Raw genomic sequence first — 19,449 nt, forward strand, 5'->3', positions numbered from 1 at the left:
CGCTCACGTTGTTTGAAGAAAGTTATTATACACATGGAAAACAAAAAAACCAAAAAACATTCGAATTTATTTCTAGCATTTTTCCATTATCACTTGAACACTTATCGAAAGAGTCTATAAGAAGCTATAAATGAAAAAAGGTTGTGTTTGTGTGTGGGCGTAGTTTTTTTCGTTGTTATGCGATATGCCAGAGCTTGTTTACCAATAATCGAGAAAATGATTTCAATATGTTCAGCATTTACTTAATTGAAAATCAAATGATTTTCCACTTTTTTCAACACGATAAATGACTTACTTCCACAATAATTTCGATTTCTGTTTTGTTTGAACTTCCGCAAAGAAATTTATTTCATGCCACGGGCCATATAAAATAATTATTCCCTTATATGGATGAAATAGACGGTATTCTTTTATTTTATTGAAGTACATCCGGTACAAGTTACAAAATAACGTGTTCACGTAACATCGTTGATTCACACCCCCCCCCCCCGTTTTTTCCATTATTTGAAATGCAATAATGTGATAACTCCAGTACAGTGTAAAGTCATACCTTCATACACCCTTTTTCCTTTTGAACCGTTGGCTGTAGAAACATGCTTTGTGGGAAACATGCAACTTTCTAATTGGAAGTTGGAGAATAGAAGGACCGTATAAAAAATGAATTAGTTATCTCAGTACTGCCCCTAATATAATGAATGAATGGCACATCTGAAATAGGCAAGTTATTTGGATAACTTTTTTCTTATTAAAAAAGTATGTTTCTATCACCAACGTTTCAAAAGATAAAGGATGTGTAACGACATCAGTTAGATATAGTGCCTATATCTATGTTATGGGGAATGTGTGTGTGTGTGATAATTATCGAAGGTTATACATATATTCACCAATCTTATCGAAAGTTTGATAAATTTCGCTACATTTATCTTTTTTACCGGCGATTATGAATACTTTCTAAATGAAGCCGATAATGCATTTAGTGTATGATAAATATGGAGGAAATCATGTCTTTGGCTAGATTAGCTGCAGAAATACCACATATCTGGCCCGCGGACTGGGTGTGCACCCTTGCCTTAGAATATACCCTTTAAAAAGCCCCGCCACAGAGAGCTACAGGCCTACAAAAGGTACAAATATTCAATCATTGCACTTCACTTCACTTCTGAAATATAGATGGCAGAACTCAGACACACCATTAGCTAGATACCACTCAAACTATTAGGTACATGTACTTACACTTTCGGCACAACTCACTAGGTAGCAAATTGCTCATGGCGATAGACCGGACTTGTGTTTGGTTTGAAAGAAGGAAAGCATCGGGCAATTCCGGGTTGTGGCGTCGCGAGGAGTTTTTCTCTAAAGGGTTGTCATTAAACGGAATAGCTTAGGTCTACCCATAGACTTAAGATATAAATAGACCGCGCACGCTATTCATAAAACTTGTCGAACGTGAAGAAAAGATGAGCAGTATTGTCGGGGAAAGAACAGGTTCTGCGCTATTACATTTGGCGCGTTTTCGCAGAAGCTAGGATGTTGCTGTAACGAAATTTGACTCAATTCGATCAAGTTGATGAAAACTTTCCTTCATTTTTTCAATGAATTTCACTCATTTTTATGTGAAATATTTAGGGAGTATCAGATTTGAAAAAATAAATTCTATAAAATAAACAAATATTGGAAAACGGAATTTATTTATTTTCCATTAAGTGATAATTCTTAATAATTTCTTAACACATGGGTTTTTAAATTTTAATTGAATATATAATATTTGAAGGAAGTGAATATAAACAGTATAAATTTCATGAAATAAATTTTTTTGGCACAGTTTTTAATAGCTTTCTAAATATCTATACACACACAGGAAACAAAATATTATATACAACAAATATATAATGTTTATGTTACTGTAAATTTGATAAATCCGTAGTGCGCGTTATCTTCAGAAATTATGCATAATAGTTGGTAAATATATGCATAATTACCAATATTTTTAGTAAGTTTGATGAATTTCGTAGCATTTATCACTTTTTACGAATGAATCGAATAATTCTCAAAATGAAGTTAGTAAGTTTAATGAATATGGAAAAAATCCATGCTGAAATATCACTTTATTTCAACAACTTAGTTCTGTCCGTATGAGATGCGTGCACTACACATATTTCGCCATAAAAATTAAATTAATAATAAATGCGAAGATAGAGAGAGATTTTTTTTCATCGGCTTAGTTCATGTTGGCTTTTGCTGTATTTATCAGCATATGCAAACATAACCGTTACGAAGAGGGGTAAAAATACTATTATTTTTAGAGGTTGTTATGCATTTTTATGCAAAACTGCAATTGTCTAGAGGGGGGGGGGGGAGTTTTCCTCACGTTCTATTTAAATAGAATATTTTTCATAAATTTCTCCATCTGAAAAGCATATTTTCTTCCAAGTTGAGCAAAACTCGAATGAACTCACTAGCTCGCCAAATCTCGCCAAATCTTGCGGAGACGTATATTTCAGTTAAAACTTCATAAAACTCACAATTTCAATCACTTATTGCCAAAAATGCTATTAAAACATTTAATAATGATTCATGACATTTGAATTTTACCAAAACTTGGAACTTTAATTGAATTAAATCCAAAATGGAGTCGTTAGAAACTGAGATTACGTCAGAAATCCATTGCATCGTCAATTTAATATTCCAATTTTTAATTTATAAGAAGGGGAATAAGCAAAAAAGTATTCCTTTGTGAAAGGATAATGTTCCTCCTTTCCTAAACCGTTCAGAACATCCGAAAGCTGCACACGTGGTGACCATTCTAATGAAAAATAAGACAGCCTTGGAGATCGTCATACGAACAGCCATAAGGAAAGCATTGCCAGCGAGATTCCCTGACCAGCCTTTCGACCGGAATCACGTGACTCCGGATCTTTGCTTCACATTGTAACCCCTCGCGCGCACTCTATAGTATTATTACTCTGTGGGTCTACCTCCGGGGTTCGTGAATTGTAACACGATTGACACGTTTAAAATGGAAGTACGATAAACATATTGGGATAAATTGAGACGCTATCCATACACAGATGAGACAACTACAATCTTTTTTTATGGGTGCAGTGTATTATACTTGCATATTATTAATTACATTTTCGAGACGTATGCTTTTATATTGCGTTGCTGCATTTTGGTTATATTTGACATCCATATTTTTTATGGGAATATTTTTTCAACCACCTCGTTGGGCAATTTGCCTGTCGTGGCCTTTGTATTTGTATTTCACTTTCTTCACATGCATTAACATATGTACACAAATCCGACATTACCGATAAAATGTATCATCCTAGACTCAGTTTGAGCATAATGTCCGTTAAATTAAAGTAACAATTAATAAATGGTAAAATTATGATAATGGTAAATATGATAAACAATTTATCATATTTACCAATACGAGCTGGGGATATACATAATCACCAGTAAATGTGATAAATTCGCATGTGTTCGCATTCAAATGTCATAAATTATCAATCTTACCAAAAGGGTAGGTGATTATGCATAATCACCGGATTTATCACATATATAACATTTTTGGAATCGAAAAAAAAAAACACTTTTCCCCTATTATGTATAACAATTTAACTCATACGAATCTTGTGTTCCCTTTCAGAGCAACTTCACGAACAAAAAAGTGCATAGTATACATTATGTATATCATTAAGTGGAGTGCTCGTTAAATAATTATAATGAATGGTAATCAACGATAAGAAAGTATCAACTAGAGAAAAATAAATTAAATTTTTTTTTACGAAAATGTTATTTTTAATCTAATAATTTGGAAAGGCAACAAAATGGAGTAAGAATTTCTGCCGAAAAATGTAATTTTCTCTTTCTTAATCTTCATTCCCGCCGCACGAATTTTCATAAAAATCTTGTAGTTTTTTTAATTAAATCCCAATTTAATTAACACGAGCCAAAGAAGAAATGCGAAAATAATATTAATTCGTTGTTGTTTTTTACGTATCGCAACTCACTCACTCACTCACTCACAAAGCAACGCTTCTTCGTGATGAATTAGTTTCTCATCTCGTTTCCATATTCTACTCAAATGTTGATGTTCAATTACTTTATTAACACAATCCAACCGTTGATTAATTATTCAATAACAGAAGGATGAAACCATTTAGTGAAAATTCGAAACGAATCAAATAGTTTTTTTTCATAAAATATCAAAAAATATCATTGAATTGTTATAAAAAAAAGAATTTTTTTTACTACATACCAGGTGTACAAGTATGAAATGCGGATTTTTTTTCAAAAAAAACACGTTAAATTCGGAAGAATGATAAAAAGTGCTTTATTCAAAGTATGCTCCATTGCTTGTTATACATTTTTCCCATCTTGCGGGCAATTTGTGAATACCACGCCAGTAAAAATCTTCCCCTTTTGCTGCGAACCATTCATCGAGCCATTTTTTCACATCTTCGTACGAACCAAAGCGCTGCTCAGCAAGTGCGTCACCCATCGATGCAAACAAGTGCTAATCGGAAGGAGTGGTCTGGTGAGCCAACTGCTTTCGCCGTATGTGATGGAGCATTGAACATTGTCATGGAGCATTGCTATTGGAAACAGCTTGTTGACTAACGCCCAATTGCTCTCGAGTTGTTTTTGTGTTTGCGTATCATCTTCGTCCAACAATGCTTGCAATTCCACATCTTCGTATTTTTTTGGCGGTTTTCCATGTTCCTTGTCTGTAACATCGAAGTCACCACTTTTGAAACGCCGAAACCATCGTTCACGCGTATCTTGCGATGGAGCATGTTCACCATAAGCTTCTCGAAGTAATCGCTATGATTCAGCAGCAGTTTTCTTCAAATGAAGACAAAAAATTAATGCTGTCCACAAATGCTCTTTGTTCGGCATAAATTTCGACATACTGAACACAACACTATGCACACATTTCTGCAATTTATCACTCGCGCGTGTCTGACACTTGTTGATGACACAACAAAATGGCGCAGCGTCAAATCTTTATAGCACAAACTGCATTGGTGCACTATCTGTTGTCTGAAATCCGCATTTCATACTTGTACACCTGGTATATAAAAGTACATCTATATAATACACTGAAGAGCCAAAAAAACTGGTAAACCTGCCTACTATCGTGTAGGGCCCCCGCGAGCCCGCAGAAGTGCCGCAACACGACGTGGCATGGACTCGACTAATGTCTGAAGTAGTGCTGGAGATAATTGACACCATGAATCCTGCAGGGCTGTCCATAAATCCGTATCTAGACGTATCAGGAGTCCCATATCACGCCAACTGCACACACCCCATACCACCACAAAGCCTCCACCAGCTTGAACAGTCCCCTGTTGACATGTAGGGTCCATGGATTCATGAGGTTGTCTCCATACCCGTACACGTCCATCAGCTTGAAGCAATTGGAACCAAGACTCGTCAGACCAGGCAACGTGTTTCCAGTCCTCAACAGTCCAATGTCGGTGTTGCGGGGCCCAGGCGAAGCGTAAAGCTTTGTGTCGTGCAGTCATCAAGGGTACACGAGTGGGCCTTCGGCTCCGAAAGCCCATATCGATGATGTTTCGTTGAATGGTTTGCACGCTGACACTTGTTGATGGCCCAGCATTGAAATCTGCAGCAATTTGCGGAAGGGTTGCACGTCTGTCACGTTTAATGATTCTCGTCAGTCCCGATCTTTTTCCGGCCGCAGCGATGTCGTAGATTTAATTTTTTACCGGATTCCCGATATTCACGGTACACTCGTGAAATGGTCGTACGTGAAAATCCAAATTTCATCGCTACCTCGGAGATGCTATGTCCCATCAACTCGTGCGCCGACTATAACACCACGTTCAAACTCACTTAAATCTCGATATCCTGCCATTGTAGCAGCAGTAACCGATCTAACATCTATGCCAGACACTTGTTGTGTTATATAGGCGTTGCCGACCGCAGCGCCGTACTCTGATTGGTTCCATATCTCTTTATTCGCATACGCATGCCTGTACCAGTTTTCTTGGCTCTTCAGTTTATATAAATATAATGATATGTCCTGACTAACTTTTATTCATCATCGCCGAGCCGAACTACTGGAGCAATATTTATGAAATTTGGTCGGTAGTTTTATTTTATGATGTAAAGACTCACTAAGAAGGGGTTTTTCAAAATTCGACTTTTAAGGGAAGGTCATAAGGGGGTTTGAAATGCTATGTAGAGAAATCATGCCGAGTGAAAACCGCTGAAACTATAAATTTGAAATTTAGTCAGTATCTTCATTTTATGATGCAAAGACTCGCTTAGAAGGAATTTCTTAAAATTCACTCCCTAAAGGAGTCTCAAGGAAGAATTTTCGGGTTACCAAATTCACGCGAGCGAAGCCGCGGATAACAGCTAGTATTACATACAATACCAGATTCGAGGTAACTGGCCATGTTAAACATCTCCGAAGGCCACGTATGATTTAGTGCAGGGGTCTTCAACCTTTCATACACCGCGGGCTAGTTGAAATTGCCCAAGAAGTCCGCGGGCACCAACTCATACCAAGGCATGAGAATAAGAAATCCAGATTTCTTTTGCAAGGGTCTTACTCATATAATTTACTGTGGCATCTTAATAGAATGGGCCAATGGGGCTCCGAGTTGTATTGGGGCAAAAATAACATTGGGCAACATTTTTTTTTTTCTCGTTTTCTATTGCATGAGATTTTTCAACTGATCAGAGATTTTTCAAATCTGAAATCGATTTCTCGCTGCAAGCTCTAGTTTTTATGCAGTTTGATATTATATACCGATACATGGTGAAAGGTTCCCGGCCATCGACTAACGACTTACACTAGCTTAGTTGTTGCAGTTTACTTGTACTACTAATTATATAGATTCACTAGTGAGTATCAGTTTGTAGCATAAGTTTTATAAATTTACTCCAGTGGCTACTAGAGAACAAAACTTTTCTAGCATGTATGGCATGGCATCAAGAAGACGACCACAGAACACTTCAGTTGCAGATGCGATAAGGAAATGTCATATTCTTCATTTTCTTTAGTGTTATCTTCGGTGGCAGTTTTAAACTGAGCAGACAAGTGCATTTTGAGGGGTTCGTTTCAGATCTCATTCGTGCCTTCTTCAAGTAGATGTAGTAGAATAATTTATTCTGAAATTATTTTTTATTAATTATCAATTTTGATTAGTTCTGAAATCACTTTTTTCACCAATTCCGGAAAAGTGTCTGATTAATTACTAATTAAATTAATTTTAATGCGAAATCACTTTAAATGATTCTTTAATTATTTATTTCAATAATTCTGATATTATATTCTTCTTGGTATGTCTGCAAATAATTTCTTTTCAATAATTATGCAATTATAAATTTATTTATCGTGAAATAATTTCTATCACAAATTACGAAATTATTTTTCTCTCATTTATTTATAAGGTATTTTTTCACTACTTCTGAAATTTTATTCCTTTCATTAATTCTAAAATAATCATCTTTAAATGTTTTCAACCGTTTTCTAAAAATGGTCCCTGGGCCACAACAAACATCTCCGAGGGCCAAATGTGGCCAATTCGTCGAAGACCCCTGATTTAGTGTATAAGGAAAATAAGGCAAAACGAATACTTACGTGCAGTCGGGTCGTTCGTATGAGAAGCAGCAGATGGTCATCCAACACAAAACGATGAAGACAACAGCCGTAATCTGACGGAATATGCTCATCATATTATTTACCTAGAGTAATTAAAAGAAAAAAAATGTCGCATTTAAGTTACACCGTGTACTACTTTTACACAAAATATTCGGTTTGATAACAAATTAGATCTTTTTAGAAGAATCAAATAATCTGGTTAATTTTTTCCTAAAAAATGAAGCTCATTTGAATATTTGCATTGTACACGATCAAAGCCCGGTCACTCTGCACTTTTGCCAGTTAGTGAAGTGGTCAAGAACAGGTCAACTATTTCGCGTTCCTAAATCAAGTCTTTAATGCAAAGCTTTGGCGTCACCGAAGTCGTACATTTCACCTGTAGCCATTGGGTATAGATAGTGTTGCATTTGAAACTCTTACAAACAAAACACAGAGAGGGTTGTGCATAGTTTTTCTAATAATACTTTGTTAAAGAATTATCAGAAAAACGCTGAAGAGAGAAAAACCTCAATCTATTCCAAAATTGGTGAAAGAAGTATAATTTCGAATTTAGATTTAGAGACCATATCAGAACTATCGAGAGAGATAATTTCATAATTATTTACAGAGATAATTTCATAATTATTTACAGAGATAATTTCATAATTATTTACAGAAATAATTTCAGAATTAATGAGAGAGAAATTTCAAAATTAAGAAAACAAATAATTTCAGAATTAATAAAAAAAACAATTTTAGGATTAATGATAGAAATAATTTCAGAGTAAATAAAAGAATTGATTTTATGATTGCTGAAAGAAATAATTTTAGAATTTACCGGAAAAAGCATTTTTCGTAAAAACGTTATTAATGAAAATATTTCCCGAATTATTGAAAGAAATATTTTCGGAATCAATGTGTGAAGATTCATATTTAATGGAAAATTAATTTTAGAAAAAATAAATGGAATTTTCAAATAATACCAGGTTCCCAGTTTTACTCGTAGCTTTGAGCCTTTTTGAAACCACCCGTTAAGACGTTACCGTGTGAATCTACCAACCGTATCATGACTTTTCGGCCCTCGAGCTTCATGGACATTTTTTTTGGCCGCAATGACTGACAGATTGAAGACGCCTGCTCTTGAACGATGTCCGTTACAAAACGTTAACTACGTCCGTAGCGTTTAAAATACACTATATATAGTCAGAACGGGGTTCATCAAAAGCATGCTTTTTTCTTATTCAGTTTTTCGACTGTTCCTTGAATGTACTCGTGACTAAATTCTCACTAGGAAGCTACCATTGCTTTAGCATTTAATATGATGAAAATTTGTTTAATTCCTTTTGAACTTCAATATCACCAACACTCGCATAAAAACCAATCAGTATAGTACACAATTAAGCATATTCTACTCAGAATGAAAGTAAATTGTTTCACAAGACAGCAGTACCTTAAAAGGAATGCGGTACGTTGGGTGGACGATAGGACGAATTCGCGTTAAGTCTGGGTGCAAATTTACGTACCAATTACAGCGAAACCTGCCAATTCGGACACCTCTCTACGGTGGACGGTTATAGCGCGCTGGTGGCACCGTTTGCAAGCGAGGATTAAGATGAATCCCTAATCTAATGCAGTTCCGGAGAAATTTTCAAGATCTTCAACAGTGATCAAGAGTGAATTAGACTGTGTGCATTGAACTGTCCGAGCGCAATGGGGTGTTCCGCCCTGCTGTCAAACAATCCTTGATCGATCAAACTTTTGATTGCGCCTTTTGCGAAAGGATTTTATACAATTTTATATAATTGTTTATTACCGGTGCCCGTTGCACTTTGACTTTAACTTGATTGATTTGATTCGATTTACATAATTTTAATTACGATGAACTATATCTTTGAAGTTTTAATAAATTACAGTTTTGCCGGAGATGACCTTGTCTCCCCCCGGGGGGGGGGGCGAAGTGTTTACGTTGCTACTTGCGGCAGAGCCTGGGTGTCTCACGGTTCCTCCAGTTTCTCCAGTGGACGGTTATGAATGGAACCGGCCATAATCCAAAAGCACAGAACGTCCACAGTACTATTTAAATATATATTCTACCCTATTTTTGGACTCCACCTCTTAAACTTGGTCAGAATTTCATGTTTGTAAGTGTTCAACTTGGACAGATTTTAATTGGGACCAAATTTTTTTTTTCTTTTTAGGAAGAACGGTTGTTTTTTTTGTAATATTGTGGTACCACTTGCTTTCTGACTACTACTACTAAAGCATACATGAATCTCGTGAACAGTTCTCTAAAGAACTCTTAACCAATGGGTTAGTCGGAATGTGCTGTGTATGCGTTGTGAACAGTGTGAAATTTGTTTCCGAAAAATGCTTATCATGCGTCAAGTAGCGCTGCCACCCGACTTTCGAATTTGGAAGCGACAACCTGGCAATTATTGTGCCCGTTTCAAAGTGCCTTCTGAGTACTACTACTTATCCGTACATGCACTTCGTAAACATTCTTTTGGGGAATTTCTGACGAATCGGTACATGTGATAATGTGTTGGGTGGCCCTCGCGCATTAATTAATTAATCTATATATATAAAATTGATTTTCTGTGTGTGTGTCTGTGTGTTGTGTGTGTGTGTATGTTCTCAATACAAATCTACAATTTTAGATCGATCGTCGCCAAATTTTGCATATATACCAAATGGGACCCGACTTGAACGATAGGCTACTTTAAAATTTCGTCAGACCAGGGCAAATGCCCCAAATGGGCAAAAACCTGTCCGGCAACAATGGTTTTTGGGCCTCAACAATCACTTTCCGAACGTTTACTTTGGTTACCGTGGTTCCCTAGCAATGCGTTTCAGACGTGTATATGCCTTTACAACGGTTTGTCGTTTCTTTAATGCTGTACGTATATGTATAATATTTATGCCTTTATAATAGTTTGCCACTTTATTCAATCCTCCCAGTAATGAGAGCTTTTTGAATAGACACCATCATCAGCATCACTTTGAGGGTAAGGCAAAGGATGATGCCCCATAGAAATCAGTGTTAAAATTGCCGATTTTACTGTAGAAATGCTGAAATTTTGTGGAGTTTTCTGTCACATACATAATTTTAAAAATTGTATTGAATTCTAGATTTCTGAAATATTGAGTTCGATTAGAGATATACGAAGCCCAGGAGATCAAATATGAAGTAATTAGCTGGACCTACTTTTGAGTTGGACATTCATGCAATAACATTGATTTCAACTTTTTATTTATATCTTCTCAAGCAAAAATTAATGTCTCCGTATTGTCTTTTGATATTCAACTGCATAAATTCATAGTTTAGGATGTTTTAAAATGAATTATGGGCCCGTAAAAAGTGCATCGAAGAAATTTCCACAGCTTCAATTAAGCATTTTTGAAAGCTGAAACAGGCAGATGGAGAACTTAAAGTTCGGGGGGGGGGGATCGAAATACCTAGCACCCCTTAAAAAAGAAAAATATATATATTCGTTTCTATGTTCCTTTAAATCTAGATTTGTTTATTTCATGAAGTCGCGCAGGAAGTCGCCATATTGGTTAACTTAGACACGGTTTGCATGTCCCTCAAAGAAAGAGGGAGATATCACGTGATCCAAAAAAGCCTCATTGAAGAAAACCCGGGCAGCGCCGGGTATTGTAGCTAGTGCTGTTATAATTTCGATTTTTCCTTGTTTTTCCGGTGCTGCCACCTACCTGCCATATTTTGAAATGAAAATGCTTGAATTTTAATGTTATGTAATTACCGTGTTGAAGGTCTACCTGCTCTGCATCGTAACTGCAATTCTCTAAAATATGTGCAAATGAACTTTGAATGTGTTGATAACCCCTTGGTCTACCGAAAGAAAAATGAGCGGTTTATTTTTTGGAGACAAGAAAACATTCTTCATCAGTGTGTTAAACTGATTCTGATCGACAGAACAATTTTTACTAGATTATCACTATCATTTCTGCGATAATCTTGTGATTATTACTGAATTTGTGGACTGTGAAATTTTTCATAGAAAACCACGTAACACGAGGTAGCTTAAGTCGGGATTCAGTACAACTATAGTACAATCACTGTCGGCTTTGAACCGAGCTTTCGCGTGTCAAAAGAGTTTTTTCTTGTCCATTTCAAGCTCGGGAAAGGATTATTTGCTCTCAAATTGAAGCATTTTTAGGGGATAGTTTTGTGCTCATAAGACTTTTTACTCGCAAGTCGACAAACCAATTTACTTAAAAGGGTGTTGATGAATAAAACAAACTATTCATGAATTCAAATTAATTTTTCATTCCGAGAGACCATCGGCAATACGCTTTCCACACGTTTTAGTTTTCAGATTATTGTTGTCCTCTGTGAAGGATAGTCGAGACACGTTCTTCACATCCCGTAATCCGTGACGTTCAGGGGCAAAAGAAGAACAACAAGCACGAGAAGTGCGGGTTTTTTTTTTACTGAAATGGGTTCACACAAGCATTTGTAACGGAACTTCAAATGTGGCGAATTATTAACGCTTGCGTTAGAAGTTTAAAATTAAATAGAATGATATCGCGCATATCGTCGTGCTTGCGAGTGATGAAAGGAAAAAAAAATCATTTAAATCACAGAATCACGTGATAAATCAGCTGCGGATGATTTTCCCCTGTCCAAGAAAAGACACCGAACAGAGTAAGTAACATTGAATAATATGCGAAATCTCTTTTTTTCTTTTTCTGAGAACGTGATTTGGAATGATGATGAACTCACGTATCGCGAATAAAAACCACTAATGCTTCTGTAAATGTATTTTAATACTTTCGAGAAAGATTATTTATGAAAAGAAAAACTTTAAAGTAGGTTTATTTTGTTTTTATTTCATGTTATTTTAAATTTATTTCGTGGAGTTTATTGGTCGAACATGATCGTAGATTGTTCAGGGTGGGTATAAATAAACTGGCACTACTCCGACGTATGCAGCGTCCATTCTGATGGAGGTATTTTGATAAAATTTGGTATATAACAGTGGTTCTCCACCTTTGGAAGCCCGCGGCCCGGTTTCATTTATTTTTATGAGTGGAAGGCCTGGTCAAACATACGACTAACGGAAAATGAATGGGAGAAAAAGAAACGGCCAATCACTCGTGACCCGGTAGGAATGACGTCAGGACCCGGTACCGGGTCGTGGGCCGGCGGTAGGGAAACACTAGTATATAAGATATATGGACCATGCGGAAAGAAAGATTTAATATAAAAAAAGAAGTTAAATTTTTGACCACCAGGTGAAATTTTGTCGCAATCGCCTTTTCCCATGGTCAAAATTAAACTGAAGAGCCAAAAAAACTGGTACAGGCATGCGTATGCAAATAAAGAGATATGTAACCAATCAGAGTACGGCGCTGCGGTCATCAACGCCTATATAACACAACAAGTGTCTGGCACAGTTGTTAGATCGGTTACTGCTGCTACAATGGCAGGTTATCGCGATTTAAGTGAGTTTGAACGTGGTGTTATAGTCGGCGCACGAGAGATGGGACATAGCATCTCCGAGGTAGCGATGAAATTTGGATTTTCACGTACGACCATTTTACGAGTGTACCGTGAATATCGGGAATCCGGTAAAAAATTAAATCTACGACATCGTTGCGGCCGGAAAAAGATCATGCAAGAACGGGATCAACGACGGCTGACATTAAAGAATCATTAAACGTGACAACGTGCAACCCTTCCGCAAATTGCTGCAGATTTCAATGCTGGGCCATCAACAAGTGTCAGCGTGCGAACCATTCAACGAAACATCATCGATATGGTCTTTCGGAGCCGAAGGCCCACTCGTGCACCCTTGATGACTGCACGACACAAAGCTTTACGCCTCACCTGTGCCCCGCAACACCGACATTGGACTGTTGAGGACTGGAAACACGTTGCCTGGTCTGACGAGTCTCGGTTCCAATTGCTTCGAGCTGATGGACGTGCACGGGTATGGAGACAACCTCATGAATCCATGGACCCTACACGTCAACAGGGGACTGTTCAAGCTGGTGGAGGCTCTGTGATGGTATGGGGCGTGTGCAGTTGGCGTGATATGGGACCCCTGATACGTCTAGATACGACTCTGACAGGTACCTAAGCATCCTGTCTGATCACCTGCACCCATTCATGTCCATTGTGCATTCCGACGGACTTGGACAATTTCAGCAGGACAATGCGACACCCCCACACGTCCAGAATTGCTACAAAGTGGCTCCGGGAACACTCTTCAGGACTTTAGATACTTCCGCTGGCCACCTAAATCCCCAAACATGAACATTATTGAACATATCTGGGATACCTTGCAACGTGCTGTTCAGAAGAGATCTCCACCCCCTCTTACTCGTACGGATTTATGGACAGCCCTGCAGGATTCATGGTGTCAATTACCTGACAGACCAGTCACGACCCGGGCTCTGTCCCTCCCGGGATATAAGCCTTTTACCCTTGCGGGTTGGGTCGCGCTGAAAATTACCTCCAGCACTACTTCAGACATTAGTCGAGTCCATGCCACGTCGTGTTGCGGCACTTCTGCGTGCTCGCGGGGGCCTTACACGATATTAGGCAGGTGAACCAGTTTTTTTGGCTCTTCAGTGTACATATACACCCAGTTTCAATAAAATACGCCAATCACATCGGGCGCTACCAGCGCCATCTTTAGCTAGGTGTGCTTTAGAAGGTGTTGGCGCTACATAGGTCGGAGTAGTGTCAGTTGAATTATAATGGCATATTAAAATGTTATTTGTACCATAGGAGAAAGATAACTGCGATAAAAAGCGCTACTTTTTCACATGGTGGTCAGAAATTTAACTTTTTTCTAATTAAATCTTTTATTTTACTATAGTCCATATTTCATTAAAATACCTCCATCAAAATAAGCGCTACACGGGTCTAAGCAGTGCCAGTTTATATATAACCAACCTGTAAACTGAATTGCTTTTAGAGAGGAGCTTTACCCTCTTCACATTCGAGCCAAAATGGGCTATTGAAATTTTTTTTGATTGATTTGTGTTTATTGTATGTCAAAATGCCCTTTAAAAAGAATTTTTAATTAATTGATTAATTAATTAATTTGGGTCAGCATCTTTACTAGGACCATTTGAGTCAGGTACACATATTGTGTACTTCAGGTCTTGAAAAAAAAATTGAAACCATTTGAAACCGTTAAAAATGAATGCACACATGCATGCATCTCCGGAGCGAAGAGGATATTATAGGGATTCAAAAGTGCATTGCATTTACAATTTTCGATCTTATATAATGCCAAATATTGGTTATAATCAATATTGATTATAAATATGTTATCATAATACCGATTATAGTCAATGCAAGAATTATGTTCAAATGATCTTGCATTATGATTACTTTTAATGACTCCAAAGTTGAGAGACTCGAACCCTTCAGAATTAATCGAAGAAAAAATACTTATTTTCCTGCGTATAATCCGTAAATTTATACGTTAAAAAAAACTGGAATTTCTCTTGGTGCGGGTTACATACCGCTGTGCATTATCTGCAGCTTTTTTTTTTGTTTCGAAAGGTTATAACAGACAGACAGACAGGACCGCTGACTGCCCAGAGAGACTATCTTGGGAAGAGGTTATAACAGAAATAAATGTTTTCTTTTTCAAAAAATTGAAGGTGTTTTAAAGATTTTTAGATGACGTATAGATGAGAGTAGAATCTACAAAAATGTGCCCAATAATCTTTTCGTTATCGGTGGATGAAATTTGCAAATGCGGATTATTTGCAGGAAACCGGCTTGAAATGTTGAATAAATTGAATTGGAAACAACGTTTGAGACAAATAGTCACCGTGTAAAAACTGACACCAGACGCGTTTCGGCTTTCAAAGGTGCCAAAACACGTCATGTTCTAGATTTCGTTGTCTCAAACGTTGTTTTCAATTTCATTTTTCATGTTAAACATTTTTTCATTTATATATGCACATATATATCATGTGCATTTCAGAGAATGACAAAAAAAAAAAAAAACCCCTAAGAATCATACGATTCAAACTGGTGATCATAGATATTAATAATTCATTTCACGTACATATAATTCGAATATATATAAAAATGAATAACATGAAAAAACATATGATAATAAAGATCAAAACATATTCATAATTAACAGATATCATTAATAGTCTTTAAATTCATTAGACATGTAAAGACTGCTATATAATATTGAAAAAAATTGTATAAAATATTAGTATTAGTAAGAGGTAAACAGGAGTGTCAGTTTCCTTAAAAAGAAAAAAAAATGTGATTGTAATGCTGTTTTATCATAAAGATAAAAAACAGATGGCAAGTAATCTGATGATTAACAATGATGATCAACAAGACATCTGATGCGACATTTTAGAAATATTGTTCAACATTGCTAATGGAACTACGCATTTTTTTAACAAATTTTTCGAGGGAATATTCAATTTTTTCATTCCGGATTTCAATGGGTACTGCTTTGGGGCGGAGTAAATGAAGTTTTTACATAAAATATATTTATTCTGCATTATCAGTTCTCTACGTTAATGGGTAAGAAGTGACGTTATTTAATTAAAAGATAATGTTATATATTTCATTCAAAGGTGAAAGAAAGAACTTATTTTTAAGTATTTGTGAAGCTTTCATTCTAGAACTAATGAAACTAAATAAATTTTTGAAATCTACGCCTTTTGGTTTGAACAATAAAAATACAGATCCCATAATTTGTTAAAAATGATCTCTTACCTTTTCAATGGGATCTTGTTATTCATGTAATTTTTTTACTACTTTAATGAATAAGTAACTTGAATTTTAAGAATCCCTAGACTGGTAAATTGAAACGATGGCATGGTTTTTAGTTTCAATAAATTTTTATGGACATGAGTGACGAGGCTGGAAATCAATCTGAAAATAAGCGTAGCAAATACAAGTACAACATCAGAAGCCACAAGAGGTAAATTGCCCAACAAGCGGCTGAGAAAAAAATAAAGCAAAAAGATAAAAAATAAAAAAATAAGGAAAATCAATAAAAAAAAAATGTTAGAAAAAGCCCATAAAAATATGGTTGTTACAGCCTAAATACAGCAACCCAATAGAAAATAAGTATATAATTATATAATAAAAGTAGAAACAACTAGAAACTAAAGTATAGTGAGTAAAATTATGTTCCTATTACATAACATTTCAGATAAGTTATCGTATTTAAGAATATTTGAATCAATATTTTGATCATGGAGAAATATAAGTCGATTCAGGAAAAAATAGTGATGATTTCAGTTTCAAATTAAGTTTGGTGGGCGTTTTGGTAAACCAGACCAAAATTTATAATCTCCATTGTGAATAGAGACTTTTCTTATTCGAAACATCAGCTTCTTTCTCCCATCAGTACCATTTAAAAGCAGTTTTAAAGGGGGAAAAAAAGTAGCTATTAGTTACGAAATCAGACTAACCTAAAGTAACTGATTTTAAAAAAAAGAAAGAAAAAAAACGAAAACGACAAGGGGTCCAAGTTAAGAAATTCCGGGATATGACAAGTATGTTCAGCATATTAGATAGCTTCAAGCAGGGGGGGGGGGGTGGTTTCATTTCTTAATTTATTTCTATATTTGTCTACATCCAATCAGTGATGTAGTAATTTCACGCACCAGTGAGTGGTGCGTGTAATGAATATTATACCGTCAAATGGGATGACTTGGGTACATGCTCTAACTTTTTATTTTAGATGGCGCTATAGCGTTTGTGAATGAAATAGAGAAGTCATTCCAGGTCCAGCCACAAGAGCCAGATCGAGCCTCCATAACTAGAAATTGTGCCCGAATTTCTCATAACTATCCCGTCTTTTTTTCTCCACTTACTTTTATCGTAACCTATGTTTTAAGATTTCATGAAACTATTGCAAAACTTACACAGATTTGTTACAAATGGTAGGTATATTTATTTTTTCAACTGTGGATGATAAATTAGTTAATTAAATCAATTTGCTAGTTAATGGTTATATGATTAGTACAATGTTTAACAATTGCGGAGGGACTTGGGTACAGTATTTTCTAATGGTTTCCCCAGGAAAAGAAATAACCATTGATGACTAGTAGTAGCCTACTAATCACAGTAGAACCAAAAGTAAATAAATAAACCACATAAAAGACCGAAAAGTGAAAACAACCTTTTCATGCTAGAAGATTCTGAAATCGATGCTCCTGCTCCACAAGAGATGAAAAAAATGTTCAACTCCTACAACGAGAACGAGTTTGATGAAGGACAAAGTAGACCCGAAATAAGAGTTGGGGATTTTATTTTAGGTCAAATGCGAGGGAAGAAAATATCCATGTCAGACTACTGAAATTTTTGATAATGAATATCATGGGAAAAAGTTGTGAATATTGGAAATCACTGCTGAAAGATGAGATTTAGTATTCATCTGACTTTCTCTTTCTCTCTCTCATGGAGAAAAGTAAACCCTCCAAAACACAGGCATGCTTGACTAGGCACATTTATATTGTAGACATAAAGGAATAATTTATAGTAATCTAAATACTTTAATAATAACAAAATTTATGTATTTATACTTTTTTTCATTTGTCCCGAGTTATTTCCAGTGGGTGAGATGGAAACATACGCTTCGATAGGTGAAATATTAAAATAATAGAGTTGTATGCCAAGTCAGGAAGGATGTCTTGGGGGTATGACTTTGCATTAATTTTTTCCCCCATCATAATAAGTTGTAAAACAATTATCCTTGATCAAAATATAGAGAAAAACTTCTTCTTTCTTTCTTCTTTCTTTAGTGGTGCAACTTTTAGTAAAAAGTGTTTATTTATGGAAAGGAGGTAATAAAGAAAATAAGTCCAAAATATCTGTATCCAAGTCATCTCCCATTTCGCGGTATATTTTTAAGCATAAATTAATATTGTATAATTAGTAATACTACATTTTCTATTAATGATTATCATTTGAGAATATTCGATTAAAACTCGGTTAATCAGTTGATTAATCATTTAAAACTTTTAATCGATTCCCAGCCCTACAGAATATACGTTACCAAATTATAGGAAATACTTAATTAAAAAGTATCAAAAACAAAACATAAAAAAATCCCAGATAAATAATTCGTAATGTTTATATCTCAATCAATTAAAAATTTGCAAAGTATTTTAACTTCTTACCCAAGTTAAAATTGTTCTTAGGCGTTTGTATCTGCGCGTATTTTATTTTCCACTCATTCACGAGTATTTCTTGCGCACGTGGAATGAGATCCCGACAGGGACCCCTTTTAAAGAAACAGAAATGCGGCTTAAATACTCCCTTTATTCCTCTTCATTTCCATTTTCGCTACACAGAAGTTTTCCCCAAAAGAAGCTCCCCGTTAAATCGGCTTTCGAGCATTAAGTACACTTATGCGGAGAAAACATCGCTCGCTACATTTCAAGTTTTCTAAAAATGGGGAATTCCGCAGGGAAATCACGTGGACGAATCGAGACAGAGAGCAGAGAGAGAGAGTGAGGTTTCCCGCTCATTTTTTTTATTTTACTTTAAAAATGAGCTCATAAAATTGTCAAGTGAAATAGATCCAACGTTGCATCTTTTATTTACTATATTTTTTTCACGCAGAAATCCGCGTATATGTAAAGTTATATTCGAGGAAAGCACGTGAACTTCGACAATCCTTTGAAATGACACACGCATCCCCGGCTAATGTTCGTGAAACATGGGGTAGATTTTGAAATCTTTGAGATGCCATTTATATTATCTTGTCGAATTTTGACCGTGGCTTTTTTTTGTTATGAGAATGTTATTTGCAAGAAAAGACGTTACACGCGAATCGTACCTTAAATGATGT

The 19,449-nt window shown here is 35.9% G+C and overlaps 1 protein-coding gene across 1 annotated transcript in view; it reads right to left on the minus strand.

Annotated features, from left to right (window-relative positions):
- Nucleotides 1–19,449, minus strand: part of LOC149078219 (uncharacterized) — a 31,154-nt gene that overhangs the window by 7,554 nt on the left and 4,151 nt on the right. The window contains exon 2 of the mRNA XM_089241456.1: nucleotides 7,622–7,725. Coding sequence (XP_089097582.1) covers nucleotides 7,622–7,716 — 95 coding nt within the window. The 5' untranslated portion in view covers nucleotides 7,717–7,725. The remainder of the gene's footprint in view (nucleotides 1–7,621; nucleotides 7,726–19,449) is intronic.

The sequence above is a fragment of the Pholcus phalangioides genome, unplaced genomic scaffold (assembly GCF_987345545.1).
Source record: "Pholcus phalangioides strain wild (caught in Gottingen) unplaced genomic scaffold, Ppha-v1.0 ptg000014l_1, whole genome shotgun sequence".
Lineage (NCBI taxonomy): Eukaryota > Metazoa > Arthropoda > Arachnida > Araneae > Pholcidae > Pholcus > Pholcus phalangioides.